The 14764-nt window shown below is 40.7% G+C and overlaps 1 protein-coding gene across 1 annotated transcript in view; it reads left to right on the forward strand.

Annotated features, from left to right (window-relative positions):
• Positions 1 to 14764, forward strand: part of LOC104981757 (hepatoma-derived growth factor-related protein 3) — a 77928-nt gene extending 63164 nt beyond the window's left edge. The window contains exons 6-7 of the mRNA XM_010831015.1: positions 1908 to 2054; positions 14305 to 14764. Coding sequence (XP_010829317.1) covers positions 1908 to 2054; positions 14305 to 14310 — 153 coding nt within the window. The 3' untranslated portion in view covers positions 14311 to 14764. The remainder of the gene's footprint in view (positions 1 to 1907; positions 2055 to 14304) is intronic.

The raw sequence follows: 14764 nt of genomic DNA on the forward strand, positions 1-14764 counted from the left end.
TGGCTCACAAACTTTTCTGACTGCATCCAAGTTAGGTTGAGGGAAGAGTCCCACATCCCCTCTACCTCAACCCAATTCTGTTTTTCTGTGGGGAAAAAAAGTTCAGTAATCATAACGAAAAGCCATAGTAGAAGCACACTTGAGGGAGGATATATATATATATATAATCACTTGAGCAGTAAGTATATGTATGATTCATATTGGAGCCATAACAGATACTGGAAAATCGTTAGCAAAACATACTTTGCATAGACGTTATTTACTGTAAAAAGGAGGGCCAATCAAGAGAACCTCACAACAGACTGAACTGATGCTGATAAGTAAACCATTAGCAATCCTAGTTAAAAACCAAAGACAGCAACGGGTGGATACACAGCCAGTTTAAGGCCACGTTGATGAAACTGGTGAAGGGTGGGTCCTTCCCCAAAATTCCAGGGATTGTGAGGATCTGCATACACCCAGTGAGAGCTTCCTAAGGTTATAACATATAGCGTGGCAGCCAGATTTCTCAGTTGAATACTGAATATGACTCATTAGCAAAACTGTAGTAACACCCTATTTCTAGTCTTAAAAAATTATAAAAACTTGAAAAACTATAAAACTTAAAAAATCACTTACAGGGTTACTTGTCTGTATCCTTTGTAGGCACTATAAATTTTAGGGAGCTGTGCCTTATTTTCCATAAGAATTCCAAGTCAGGAACTGTTATTTGAGGATTACTATGTAAAGCAGTTACTCCATTTTTATTATTATACTGTATTTACTAGGAGAACAAAAGTATTTCACCTTTTATATCATCACACTTGATTTAAACTTAAACTCTAGGCACTCCACATTCAGATTATTAAATCTGCTTTCCTTCTATGAAGGAAAATGAAGTCATTTTAAAGGGACATTTGAGGCTTGGTTGGTCGTTTCAGTTAAATAAAATAGAAGCAATGTAATTATAGATTCTGTCACATAGCTAAAAGGTATTTTCTCTTTAAAAGTTGCATTTTAAAATACGGATTGTCTGAGGAAGCTCAAATTTGCTAACTTCATTTTTGTTAAGACCAAAAGTGACTTGGCTTAATGAGTTTTCTTAGCTGTTATTTGCCATGTGCTTAAAGATTCATAAAATTTTTCAGAAAGGAAGTGTAAGTAAAATGCTACATTTTATTTTCTTAAAAGTGCACAGTGGAGCCAGCTTTTGATCATTTTAATGCTGTTCTGCAAAGCAGCTCTGGCTGTGAACTCTAATTGTATTTTCATCCTCACTGCAGAGTTCATCTTGGTTTCAGAAGCAAGATGATAAAAAAGGAGCTAGTTCACCAGTATGGCCTTCAGTTCTTAAATAATTCTCCATAATTTAAAAAATTAAAGTTAATTCAGATCACATGGTGATGTACAAGTTTTGCCAAGATCATGCCGTATATGCCATTGACCTGACAGCATCCATACGTGCTCTGACGTGGGTGTCCATGTATGATCCTCGAGTGTTGATCTTGCTTCTCTGGACCTTACGCTCTGCTGTGAAATGATGGGGAAGGACAGGCGACCTTTAGGGTGCCTCATAGCTCTGTAGCCTTCCTAGAGTGGTCTCCATCAACTGTATTTATTCATTGATAGTGTTCCAGGTGTGTGACTCTTCATTGTCTGCCCTTCATATCACACTGCCGGAAGAACTAAAAGGTTATCTAGTCCACCTCTACTTCCTTTCCAGCTGGTTAAACTGAGGCCCAGGGAGGTGAGATGACTTGTCCAGGGTTATCTAGCTCAGTCTTAGTACCTGCATGTTGTATCATGCTGTATCCTGTATCAGGCCACACAAACTGGATATAAGCCAGCTGTTCCTACATTTCTCACTTAAATTTGTGCAATCAGGGCTCTACTTTTGACTATAATTTTTAACTTGTCTAAACCTTTAGAAATCCTCTAAACAGTCCCGGAAATCTCCAGGAGACGAAGATGACAAAGACTGCAAAGAAGAAGAAAATAAAAGCAGCTCTGAGGGTGGAGATGCCGGCAATGACACAAGAAACACAACTTCAGACTTGCAAAAAACCAGTGAAGGGGTAAGAATATGCCTGTAACGTCTCCTGCCTTCCTGTTCACCTGGAAGGCACTCTGCCTCAGAACAGGGTTCATATCTCAGTGTTAGTAAATGTGGCCTTGGTGATGGAGAACGTGCTCAGCTGGACTTATACATTCATTCTCTGCTCCTGAATTAGTGATGAGCTGCTCACAGTCTGAGAACAAAAGACAGCCAGGTGGGAATTATACCTGCCCATCAGTTTGGAACTCAAACAGGTTCATTCTCTTTTAAACTAACTTCAGCAGCTTGCGAGTTTTTGAAAAGTTAGGCATGAAGTATGATGAAATGCCACCTCAGAATTTGACAGTTGTATTCTTTTATTATAAAATGAATGGCATGTTCAAAATAGGGTATTTTATACTGCTCCTTCTTTCCTAGAAGCAGTATGTAATTTAATTTACCTAGGGGACTTTAAATATTTAAATATTCAAACTATATGTGAATGTAAATGTTTAAAGTAACCAAGGGGGAAAGTTGTCCACTTTGAATCTTGTTCACTAGTGTTAACCTCTGTCAATAACTTCAAGGTCACAGGCAAGTCAACATCTGTAAAAGTTTTAGTGAAGGCAGATTTGCCCGTGGTCATTTTCCATGGATCTTTATGAAGACTAACTGGACAGCAGCAAATCATTTTAAAACAGTATCCATAAAACAAATTATTACTCTTTAGTTCTGATTTCATTTCTGGTCTGCTTTTGTCAGTGCTGTTTACCTCTCCACTGTCTCCTGCTTCCAGTAACCCATGTTTATTCCCAAGTTATGACAATTCTAACTACTACATTGTTCCTCTTACACAGCGCAGCTTCACTCTGTCCTCTGCCTGCCTGCCTTCTCTCAACCTCTCCAGTAAATAGACCCCTCTCATTACCTACACATATAGCCCTCCCAGGGACACTGAGCTGCTAACAGTCACCAAAGGCTTGAGTACCTGACTTAGATTTGGTTTTCTTTTTGTCTCACCTGCTACCTTCACCCTAGGTATCTTTAATATGCATATAGCAAAAACTCCCACCACATGTCTCCCCTTTACCACCAACTTCATGTCTGGCTGCACTTCCTGTGACAGAGAAGGCGGCAGTCTACACCCTTACTACTCCATGTGCAGCCTGCAGACCAGTAACATCATCTGGAGGCTTGTTAGAAATGCAGAATCCAGGCTCAAATCTAGACCTACCAAACCAGAATCTGCATGTTAACTAAACTCCCAAGTTTTTCATCCACACATGACAGTTTGAGAAGCACTAAGCTCTACCTTTCTATCGTCAGAGTCCAGAATATCATGTCCTCCTACCGTCTCCAAGGTTACCGCCTCACCCCCATCGCTTGTCCCCCCCTCTCCTGTGCCTTTCCTTTCTTTCCCACTGCTCCTTACTCTCTGCCTCTAAATGGTATTAGGTCTCCCTTACCCTTATAGGAGCTTCCCTTGTGGGTCACAGAGAAGGCAATGGCGCCCCACTCCAGTACTCTTGCCTGCAAAATCCCATGGACGGAGGAGCCTGGTAGGCTGCAGTCCATGGGGTCTCGAAAAGTCGGACACGACTGAGCAACTTCACTTTCACTTTTCACTTTCATGCATTGGAGAAGGAAATGGCAACCCACTCCAGTGTTCTTGCCTGGAGAATCCCAGGGACGGGGGAGCCTGGTGGGCTGCTGTCTATGGGGTCTCACAGATTCGGACACAACTGAAGCGACTTAGCAGCAGCTTGTGGGTCAGCTGGTAAAGAATCCACCTGCAATGCAGGAGACGTGGGTTCAATCACTGGGTTGGGAAGATCCCCTGGAAAAGGGAAAGGCTACCCACTCCAATATTCTGGCCTAGAGAATTCTAGATCGCAAAGGGTCAAATAGGACTGAGCGACTTTCACTTTCACTTTACCATTATAGATACTTCCCTTCTACTATATGTCCTACTCTTTCCACCTTTCTCTTCATCTCTAATTTCTTAAGTTGTTCTTTCCTCCCAGTGTCCATTGTCTCACCCACTCATGACTTAACCCCCAACACTCTTGTTTTTCCTTTGCTATTTCATTGAAACTGCTCTTGTAAAGGTCCCTAGTGATCCTCCCATTGCCAAACCCAGTGTCTGCTTTAGTCTCAGTCTGCAGCATTTAGTACCATTGACCACTTTATCCTTCTGACTGTGCCTCCAGTTCACTAGTCTCTTCTGCTTCTCCCAGTTTCTTCTCAGTCTCTTTCTAGAGCACTTTCCTCCAGGCTGTCTTGGCACCCTTCTAGTCTGAAAGTTTCTCCTCTGTCCATCTTAGGCACTCTCATGGCTTCAACTGTCATATATGACTGATGGCTTCCCATTCTATATCTCTTGCATTGTAGATTCATTTTTCTGTTAATGAAACCATCTCTACTTTAATATCTTGAAAGCCACTCAGAAGATAGTTGCCACCAGAAGTAGCAAGAGCAGCAGCGGTAGCGGCTGACACTGTGTACCTGTACTGTGCTCAGTGCTGTCCCTGCACTTAGTCCTCACGCAGATCCCAGGAGGCAGGTGCCAGGTGCTCTGCACTTTGTAGCTGAGTAAGCTGAAGCTGAAAGGATGGGCAGGGTCACACGGCTCATCAGGGCCTGTAGAAGCAAGGGCCTAAGATCTTTTTATTTCTACCCTGTGTCTAATAATATAATTTTATATACAAAAGGATATACATAATATCAAGTAGTAAGCAATACCAGAGACCCTACCACTCAACCCCAAAAGTAGAATATAACAATAACTTGTATCCATTTACAATGTTCTTTCCCAACCCATCTTCTTCCTACCTAGAGATAACCACTAGTGTTGTATTTACCATTTCCTTCCATTTTTAAAACTTAGCCCATGCGTAACATACAGGTATATACTTAAACAATCATTAAATTTTGCTCTTTTTTGAGCTTTTTTAAAAATGATATACTCACTACTGTGCTTCCAAGATTCCTTCATGGGGTTATGTGTAGTTTACTCATTTCTCATTACCTTATAATACTCAATTCTATGAGTACATCACAACTTCTTTATCCAGCCTTCTGTTGACAGGCATTTTGGTAATTTCCAGCTTTTTGCAGTTAGGAACTGTGTTGCTGTGAATATTTCCATATTGTCTCCTAGTGTACGCATGCAAGGGTTTCTTTAAGGGTATGTAAACTCAGACTGGACAGGCTGAGTCACAACTATTTTTATGGTGTTTATAAGATACTGCCAAATTACATCCCTATAAGTTGTTGGACCAGCTTATATCCCACCATCCATGTATGAGTTCCCTGTGACTCACTTGTCATTGTCGGACTTTAAAATTCTTCCCAGTATAGTGGGTGAAAATTCTAGTCTTAATTTGCGATTCTTTGGTCAGTAATAAAGTTGAGCCTCTTTTTACCTGTTTGACCACCTGTGCTTCCTCTTTTGTGCAGTGCTTGATTTGCGAATTTTGCCCATTTTCTTATTGAATTTATTTTCCTACTGATATGTAAAGGACTCCTTTACATATTCTGGATTCTAACAAACATGGGTGGTCATGTGCATTACAGACATCTTCTCCAAGTTTGTGGCTTTTCTGTTCAATTTCTTAATGATACCTGTTAGTGAATAAACATTCTTCATTTTATTATAGTCAGATGCATCAAAATTTTCTTGTTATGGTTATCATTTTTCTGTATTGTTTGAGAAATCCATTCCTATCCCAAAGTCAGAAAGATATTCTCCTGTATTTCATTTTAAAATTGTAAACTTTAGTTTTTAACATTTTAGTGTTTAATCCATCTAGAATTGATCTTTGTGTAGGGTACGAGATAGGATCCCACTGCATTTTCCCCACAGCATAACCATTTAACCAGCACCATGTATTAAACAGTCTCTCTATTCGTCTCTGAAATGCAATGTCATCTGTTATGTAGCCATGGGTCTCTCTCTGGGTTCTCTATTCTGTTCCTTTGGTCAGTACTACAGTTTCTTAATTACAGTAGCTTTATAATGTGTCCTGATATCTTATAGGGCAAGTAGCCTAATTTGGGGGGTTTTCTAGGTGGTACAGTAGTAAAGAATCTGCCTGTCAATGCAGAAGACACAAGAGACAGGTTCAATTCCTGGGTCGAAAGATCCCCTGGAGAAGGAAATGGCTACCCACTCCAGTATTCTTGCCTGGGAAATCCCATGGACAGAGGAGCCTGGTGGGCTACACTCCATGTTGCAAAAAGTTGGACATGACTGAGCATACACACAGGCAGCCTAATTTTTTTTCCTCAGATATTTTTTAGACACAGTCTAGGATAGAAGGTCAAGAGGGGCTTTTTTTCTTGATGGGAGAATGTGCAGCACATAGGCTGATAAGACGGAGAAGGCAATGGCACCCCACTCCAGTACTCTTGCCTGGAAAATCCCATGGACGGAGGAGCCTGGTAGGCTGCAGCCCGTGGGGTCGTGAAGAGTCGGACATGACTGAGCGACTTCATTTTCACTTGCATGCACTGGAAAAGGAAATGGCAACCCACTCCAGTGTTCTTGCCTGGAGGATCCCAGGGACGGGGGAGCCTGGTGGGCTGCCATCTATGGGGTTGCACAGACTGAAGCAACTTAGCAGCAGCAGCAGCAGCAGACTGATAAGAATGATTCAAATGTGCAGTGATCACAAAATAATAATGTAGGAAAGAATTGCCAAAGTAGGGCTCTTCAGAAGGCAAACAGGCATAAAATCCACTGCACATTTGGAGGGGTGCCTTAGTTCATGCACTGAAACACGAGGAACTTACCTGCCTCTGCTCTCAACACTCTGTTTTCCTCCTGTTGGGTGCGGGGGCAGGTAAGTGGGTACCTGCAGTGAGAGCTTATAAAAGTTCTCATCTGATTGCTTCTGTCTCCTTAGGAAGGAAGGTCAACAATTGAGAGTAAGAGCAGGAAGAAGTGTTGAAATTTCGAGAGGAGGAAAAGGGATAAAATAGTTAGAATACAAAAGTGACTGGACTTTGGAACAGCAGGAAGGGCCCACTCGAGGTTAGTGGTCATTAATTTAAGAACATTCAGATGGCTGTGTGTTTTTCTCCAGGTGTATTCAATTGTGCGATCACAGAAAAGTAGAGAACCGAGCTTATCCAGAATTGGAGTTTGCCCAGAGAGCAAAGTAAAGGAAGTTTGAGGCAAGGGAGTTGAGGGCGTATGTGAGGAAGAGATTAATTATAATGATGGACACATGGAATCCAAAACATGTTCAGAGGGAAACACGGATGTGAGGAAGGGACAGGATCAACAGATTTTGAGTATCAAAGAGTTCTTGGAGTTGGAGTACTAGGTAAAGGGAAGGGACTAGAAAGACAAGTAGAAATGAAATAGTCAGATGTCTAGATGGAATTATGGAAGCAGGCAACAGGGCAGGTGCTCTTGGTGTCTTCAGTAAGACAGGTTTTCATTGTGTGAGCTCTGTTCACATCGCAGAACATCGCAGTACCCTTGGCCCCTGCTCATTAAATGCCATTGAAAACTCCAACCTACAATGTTCCCATGAAAGTGAAAAGTGAAAGTGAAGTCACTCAGTCGTGTTCAACTCTTTGCAACCCTGTGGACTGTAGCCTGCCAGGTTCCTCTGTCCATGGAATTCTCCAGGCAAGAATACTGGAGTGGGTTTAAAAAAAAAATACTGGAGTGGGTTGCCATTTCCTTCTCCAGGGGATCTTCCCAACCCAGGGATCGAACCCGGGTCTCCTGCATTGCAGGCAGATGCTTTATCCTCTGAGCCATCAGAGAAGCATAATTTCCCCCCAAAAAACAGTGACCTAGTATTTGCAAATGCTCTCAGTGGTTGAAAATTGCTTGTTTAAGAAATAACCATGGAAATGAGCAGCTAAGGTAAGGTAGCAGACAATATTTTTAGGGAAGAGGAAGCCCAGGAACTAAGAGGTTAGAGTGTTGCAAAGACAATCTCTGTGCATGTTGACATCCAGCAGTTAGGATGCTGAATGACAGTGAGCCACAGCTGACATCTTCAAGGAGTCAGGGATAGTGATGGGGAGTCTTGGAGAAGACTGCAGTAGGGAAGGGCTGGCATCTTACAGCATTGAGACTAAAGTCCAGAAGGATTTTTTTCCTGGGGGGAAGCACAGAGGAAGAATAGCTAGAAATAGTAGTAAGGTCAAGGTCACCTTCCCCACTTCCAGGGCCTGTAGTATGAGAGCTGCGGCAGAGGAGGTTACCACCTGGGGGTTGCAGAGAAAGCAGCAGCAGGATCTCCAGGGTGAAGCTAGATAGAAGTTAGAACAAATTGATGAATAAAGTATCTTGGGAATGAAGAAGGTTTGCTGATGGCTGACTAATTTCCAAGGGAAGCTAAAGGCAAAGGAGAAAAGGAAGGATATACCCATCTGAATGCAGAGTTCCAAAGAATAGCAAGGAGAGAAAAGAAAGCCTTCCTCAGTAATCAATGCAAAGAAATAGAGGAAAACAATAGAATGGAAAAGACTAGAGATCTCTTCAAGAAAATTAGAGATACCGAGGGAACATTTCATGCAAAGATGGGCTCAATAGAGGACAGAAATGGTATGGAACTAACAGAAGCAGAACATATTAAGAAGAGATGGCAAGAATACACAAAAGAACTATACAAAAAAGATCTTCATGACCCAGATAACCACAACAGTATGTTCACTCACCTAGAGCCAGACATCCTAGAATGCGAAGTCAAGTGGGCCTTAGGAAGCATAATTACAAACAAAGCTAGTGGAGGTGATGGAATTCCAGTTGAGCTATTTCAAATCCAAAAAGATGATGCTGTGAAAGTGCTGCACTCAATATGTCAGCAAATCTGGAAAACTCAGCAGTGGCCACAGGACTGGAAACGGTCAATTTTCATTCCAATCCCAAAAGAAGGCAATGCCAAAGAGTGTTCAAACTACTGCACAATTGCACTCATCTCACACACTAGCAAAGTATTCAAAATTCTCCAAGCCACGCTTCAACAGTACATAAACCGTGAGATTCCAGATGTTCAAGCTGGTTTTAGAAGAGGCAGAGGAACCAGAGATCAAATTGCCAACATTCGTTGGATCATCAAAAAAGCAAGAGAGTTCCAGAAAAGCATCTACTTCTGGTTTATTGACTGTGCCGAAGGCTTTGACTGTGTGGATCACAACAAAGTGTGGAAAATTCTTCAAGAGATGAGAATACTAGACGACCTTACTTGCCTCCTGAGAAATTATGCAGGTCCAGAAGCAACGGTTGGAACTGGAAATGGAAGAACAGACTGGTTCCAAATAGGGAAAGGAGTACGTAAAGGCTATATATTGTCACCCTGCTTATTTAATTTATATGCAGAGTACATCATGAAAAATGCTGGGCTGGATGAAGCACAAGCTGGAATCAAGATTGCTGGGAGAAATATCAATAACCTCAGATATGCAGATGACAGCACCCTTATGGCAGAAAGCGAAGAAGTAGTAAAGAGCCTCTTGATGAAAGTGAAAGAGGAGAGTGAAAAAGCTGGTTTAAAACTCAACATTCAGAAAACTAAGATCATGGCATCTGGTCCCATCACTTCATGGCAAATAGATGGGGAAACAGTGAGAGACTTTTATTTTTCTGGGCTCCAAAATCACTGCAGATGGTGACTGCAGCCATGAAATAAAAGACATTCCTTGGAAGAAAAGCTATGGCAAATCTAGACAGCATATTAAAAAGCAGAGACATTACTTTGCCAAAAATGATCCATCTCGTCAAAGCTAAGGTTTTTCTGGTAGTCATGTATGGATGTGTGAGTTGGGACTATAAAGAAAGCTGAGCACTGAAGAATTGATGCTTTTGAACTGTGGTGTTGGAGAAGACTCTTGAGAGTTGCTTGGACTGCAAGGAGAGCAAACCAGTCAATCCTAAAGGAAATCAGTCCTGAATATTAACTAGAAGCACTGATGCTGAAGCTGAAACTCCAGTACTTTGGCCACCTGATGCAAAGAACTGAGTGGAAAGACCCTGATTCTGGGAAAGATTAAAGGCAGGAGAAGAAGGAGATGACAGAGGATAAGATGGTTGGATGGCATCACCAACTCAAAGGACATGAGTTTGAGCAAGCTCTGGGAGAGGGTGATGACAGGGAAGCCTGGCATGCTGCAGTCCATCAGCATAAAGAATCAGACACAACTGAGCAACTGAACTGAACTGACTGTAATATCCAGGGGACCCAGTGGAAGAGACTAAGGAATTGGGGAGCGGGGGGGAGGCTGGCATTTAAGAGATGAGGTTGTAAATGAACACAACAAAGTGTCAGGGATGAGAGTCCAGGATGTGATAGATGCTCTGGAGCCCATCTTGTGTCAGGAAGAAGGATTGATCGCTCGGGGCAGAGGGTGGTATTGGAGTGGGAGCCATTTCCTTCTCCGGGGGATCTTCCTGACCCAGGGATTGAACCTGAGTCTCCTGCATTGCAAGCAGATTCTTTACTGTCTGAGCCAGAGGAGCCCCCAAAAGGATTATTGTCTCAGGGCATAGGGTGGGATGGAAGTTACATATATTGGTGAAGGAAGAAGAGGTTCTTACAAGGAGCCCATAGAATTCCAAGACTCCCTTTATGTCTGGGTGCTCTGCCTTCATCCTCACTCCTCTAGCAGAAGCACGAGCAGAAAGGGGCAGGCTGCAGAGCACATAGAGCTCCCTTCTTAACTCACCGAAGTGGAGGTGACTTTGTGGCCAGGACACCATGCGGATAATACACCTGCTGTGTTAATACCTCTTGTCATGAACAAATAACTCTAAGACTCAGTGGCTTAAAATAGCATTTTCTATGGGTCAGGAACCAAAATAGATGTAACTTGTTGATACCTCTATCTCCACATCTTTCCAAAGCTGCAATTAATGTATTAGCAGGAGCTCAAATCATTTTTGAGTTGAGGCTTGGCTTGGGGCTTGGTCCTTTTGGAAGGACCTTCCTTTCAGGAAGTTGTTGGCAGGATTTGGTCACTCATAGTTATTAGATCAAGGGCTTCAGTGCTTCACTGACTGTTGGCCAAAGGCCTCCCTTGGTTTCCTGCCACATGAGTCCATAAGGTGGCTTCAGCATGGCAGCTGGCTTCATTAGCAAGAGAGAGGGTGGAAGCAACATGGAAGTCAACCTTTTGTTCTCTGATCTCAGACACAATATCCCATCACTTTTGCCTCATTCAGTTCATTAGACAAATGTCACAAGATCTAGCCTACTCTAAAAGGTAGGGTGTTACACAAGGGTATGAATTTAAGGAGGCAGGTATCACTGAGATCCATGTCAGAAAGCTGCCCTACCCTGAACCAAACACTGACAACAAGGAGATAACTGGCTTAGACCAGTCAGGTTCTGCCCATCCCGGTTCTGCCCATCCCTGACACTGGAGTCAAGTCCCCAAATCACAAGGATGTCACATAGTTGTGGGGAGGAGCAAAGGACAGAATAAATGTGGGGCGGACAGCCGGAGGGTTCACTGTCGCCACTAACCAGTATTCATACATTTATTCTGGCTCGGGACCTGTTGTTCTTCCTACAATCTGGTGCTGCTGGTGCCCTCCACATCAGGCCCATCTCCTGATTTCTGCATAAAATGGCCTTATCACTCTCATCTTAGTTTATCTTTTTAGCCTCACTTTAGCCTCACTTTTCACCATTCACTCTCATTTATGCCAAGCCAGTGGTTTATCAAGGTTTTTGGTCTCAGGACCCCTTTACTACTCTTAGACAAAGAGGTTTTGTTATAGCTATTGATATTTACTTAATTAGAATTAAAAATAAAATTTTAAGGATATTTATTTACTTTAATAGTAAACCCATTACTTAACAAAATAACACATTTTTGTGAAAAATAAATATCTTCCCAAAAAAAAAGTTCTTGAGAAAAATTATACACTTTTTTACATTAAAAAAAAATGCATATCTTTAATGTCTGCTTTAATAGAAACTCTCAGGCCATATTGTCAAATCTGCTTCTGTATTCAGACTGTCGTGATATGTTATTTTGGTTGAAATATAAGAAGAAAATGTAGTCTTCCATAGACATGTAGTTGAAGATGGAGATAGGAATATTTTAATAGTTTATTCAGGTCATTGTGTGTATTCTTTGATATTACACCAATTCTGTAAGTGGTCATTTCTTGGAGGTTAGTTGCAGTGTCGAATCTGAACCTCTTATATTCTGTCTGGTTAAAATCCATTGGACCATCTGGCACTATGAATCTCTTTTCACATTTGGAAAATATTTGTTCCCTGAGTTACTTAAGTTTTCCAAATATTTCACTATGAAATCTTTTTAATCACATTTTAAATATCACTATCTTGTCCCCTAAAAAAAAAAACAACTTTACATTTTGGGAAGCTTTTTTAGAGAGGATTTAAGTTTTCTAGAATCCTAATCTTCACTCAAAAGCCCAAATTTTATCATTGGCAATGAATACTATCAGTCATTTTCCATGAAGTAATAGGCTCGTTTCATTTATTTTTGACAAAATGCCAAATACCCAAGTCTGAGTAACCATAGTTTATCTGCCATACTTCCAGGAAAAATTGGTGCTCCATAAAAAGACCCTATGACTTCTCCAGCCTGTAACTTCTGCTTACTGTGTTCGGGTATCCTTCAGCCTGTTAGTGTACCTCACATTGAAATGCCTCAAGAGAGAATCCAGTGGATTAGCCAGCCATTGTGCAGTATGAAACTGGTGTGGCGCTGAGCATGGCAGCCAGTGCATAAAGGCACAAGTTCTAGCTGTTTATGTGGAGTAGATCTGCAGAACACTGTTCAGAATATCCACCAGTGTGAATGAGCAGGGTATTTTTTTCATATGCAGATAGAGTGATTATGGTATGAGAAGTTAAAAATTAATTTGTAATTTGACTTTATTAATATAAGCACCCATTTAATAGTACTTCCACCCAAAAAGCATGTCCTTAAAGTTATAGTCACATTCTGCTACCACTCTAACTTTGCTGGGGGCACTAATAATACTCTGAGACTACCATCAGACCATGTGTTTTAAAAATATTCTTCAACATGGACTGAGTAGTTGTTACTATGAGTTTTCTACTGATGTAAACATAGAATGTATTGCCTTTCACATTAATATTAATAAAAAGACATTGTTAAAGAAGTTTCTTTGGTTGATTAACAATTTCTCGTTGTTTTAATGGGTGTTTTCCTCCTTCACAAGGGAGGAAAATCCTCTAAAGCCTGTGAGTATGATCTTATTTCTAGCGCTTTTCTTTGTTAATAAATAACGAGGAGTCACCAGGCACTGTATCTTGCAAGTTCATAGATTTTAAATGTAATGTTTTTTTTTTTTAAGATTGGCTTTCTCATTTTGGTAAGAACAAAGAAGACTAAGAAATGTATTTCTGCTATCTTGAGGGGATAGTAGGTTTAGAAACTTTCCTCTTTGAAGGTTCTGGAATTAGCTGTATATTATATATGGTGAAGGGTAGAGTTCAGCTACATAAGTGAAAACCATACCCATGAATGATGACATGCATCCTACAAACAAGTTCATTCACTTAGTGAAGTGTAGAGCTGAAGGAGGCTGTTTTCAGAAAAAGTATTGGGGGCCTGAATTCCCTCTTTAATTTATACCACAAGAGCAGTACTAAGGGGGTTAATGTATTTGGGTTAATGATGAAGAAAACAAAAATAGCATCCCAGTGGGGAAATGTAACCTGACACAATTAAAAGTGGGACCCAAACTAAAACACAATCCTTTTAGGAAATGGAAGTATTTTATCTTTGTCAAATGGAAGCAATCTAAACTTTACAAAAATCTAGGCTTCCTTTCTCTTTGTATATCTTGACTTAATATTATTAACTCTTGTATTTCATTGAGCCATACTGTCACAAGTAATTAAATTATAAATATTATACAGAATAATTTGCAATTCTGCAAATACTTTTAAAATTTTAAGAAATTTACCTTTCTTTGTGATACCAGAATCCTCACAAAGATGGATTATCTCTGTTTTCCCCTTAACTTTATGTATCCCAGCAATGCATTATCCTAGAGTTTTACAGAGTGCACGCTTCTTCACTGTGTCCTGCCAGACAATAGACAAAGTTTACACTAAAATGCCCTAGTTTTTCCTTTAGGTTTTTGCACTGATAGTATAAAGCAAACCCTCAGAGACTATTCTTGATAAGTATTGTTAATGCTGCAGTGCAGATTGGAATCTCAAAAAATCCAGGTATATAGTATAAAGATGTGGGTAGCTTATATTGTTAATATCCAAAATCATCTAAAGGCTTGTTTTCTTTGTGTTTTTTTCCAGACCTAACTACCATAATGAATGCTGCATACTAAGAAAACCACAAGAAGGTTATACGTTTGGTTGTCCAATATTCTTGGATTTGATATGAACCAACACATAGTCCTTGTTGTCATTGACAGAATCCCAGTTTGTATGTACATTATTCACATTCCTCTCTGATGTGTTTGGGGGAAAAAAAGACATTTTAGCCTTTTTTAAGGTTATTGACTTAATTTCATGTTATTTGGTTGCATGAAGTTGCCCTTAACCACTAAGGATTATCAAGATTTTTGCACAAGCTCATACAAGTCTAGGATCCTTTATCAAGGCAGTTATGTTCATCACTCTTCTGCCTTTTACTCCACCATCACCAAACACTCAGTTAAATATAAATTAGCATTTTTTTTAAAAGGACCACTCAACATAATGCTTAAGGGATTTCTTCTCTGTGACAGAACCCAGGAACCAATTCCTAGATACA

The sequence above is a fragment of the Bison bison genome, unplaced genomic scaffold (genome assembly GCF_000754665.1).
Source record: "Bison bison bison isolate TAMUID 2011002044 unplaced genomic scaffold, Bison_UMD1.0 scf7180017859304, whole genome shotgun sequence".
Classification (NCBI taxonomy): domain Eukaryota; kingdom Metazoa; phylum Chordata; class Mammalia; order Artiodactyla; family Bovidae; genus Bison; species Bison bison.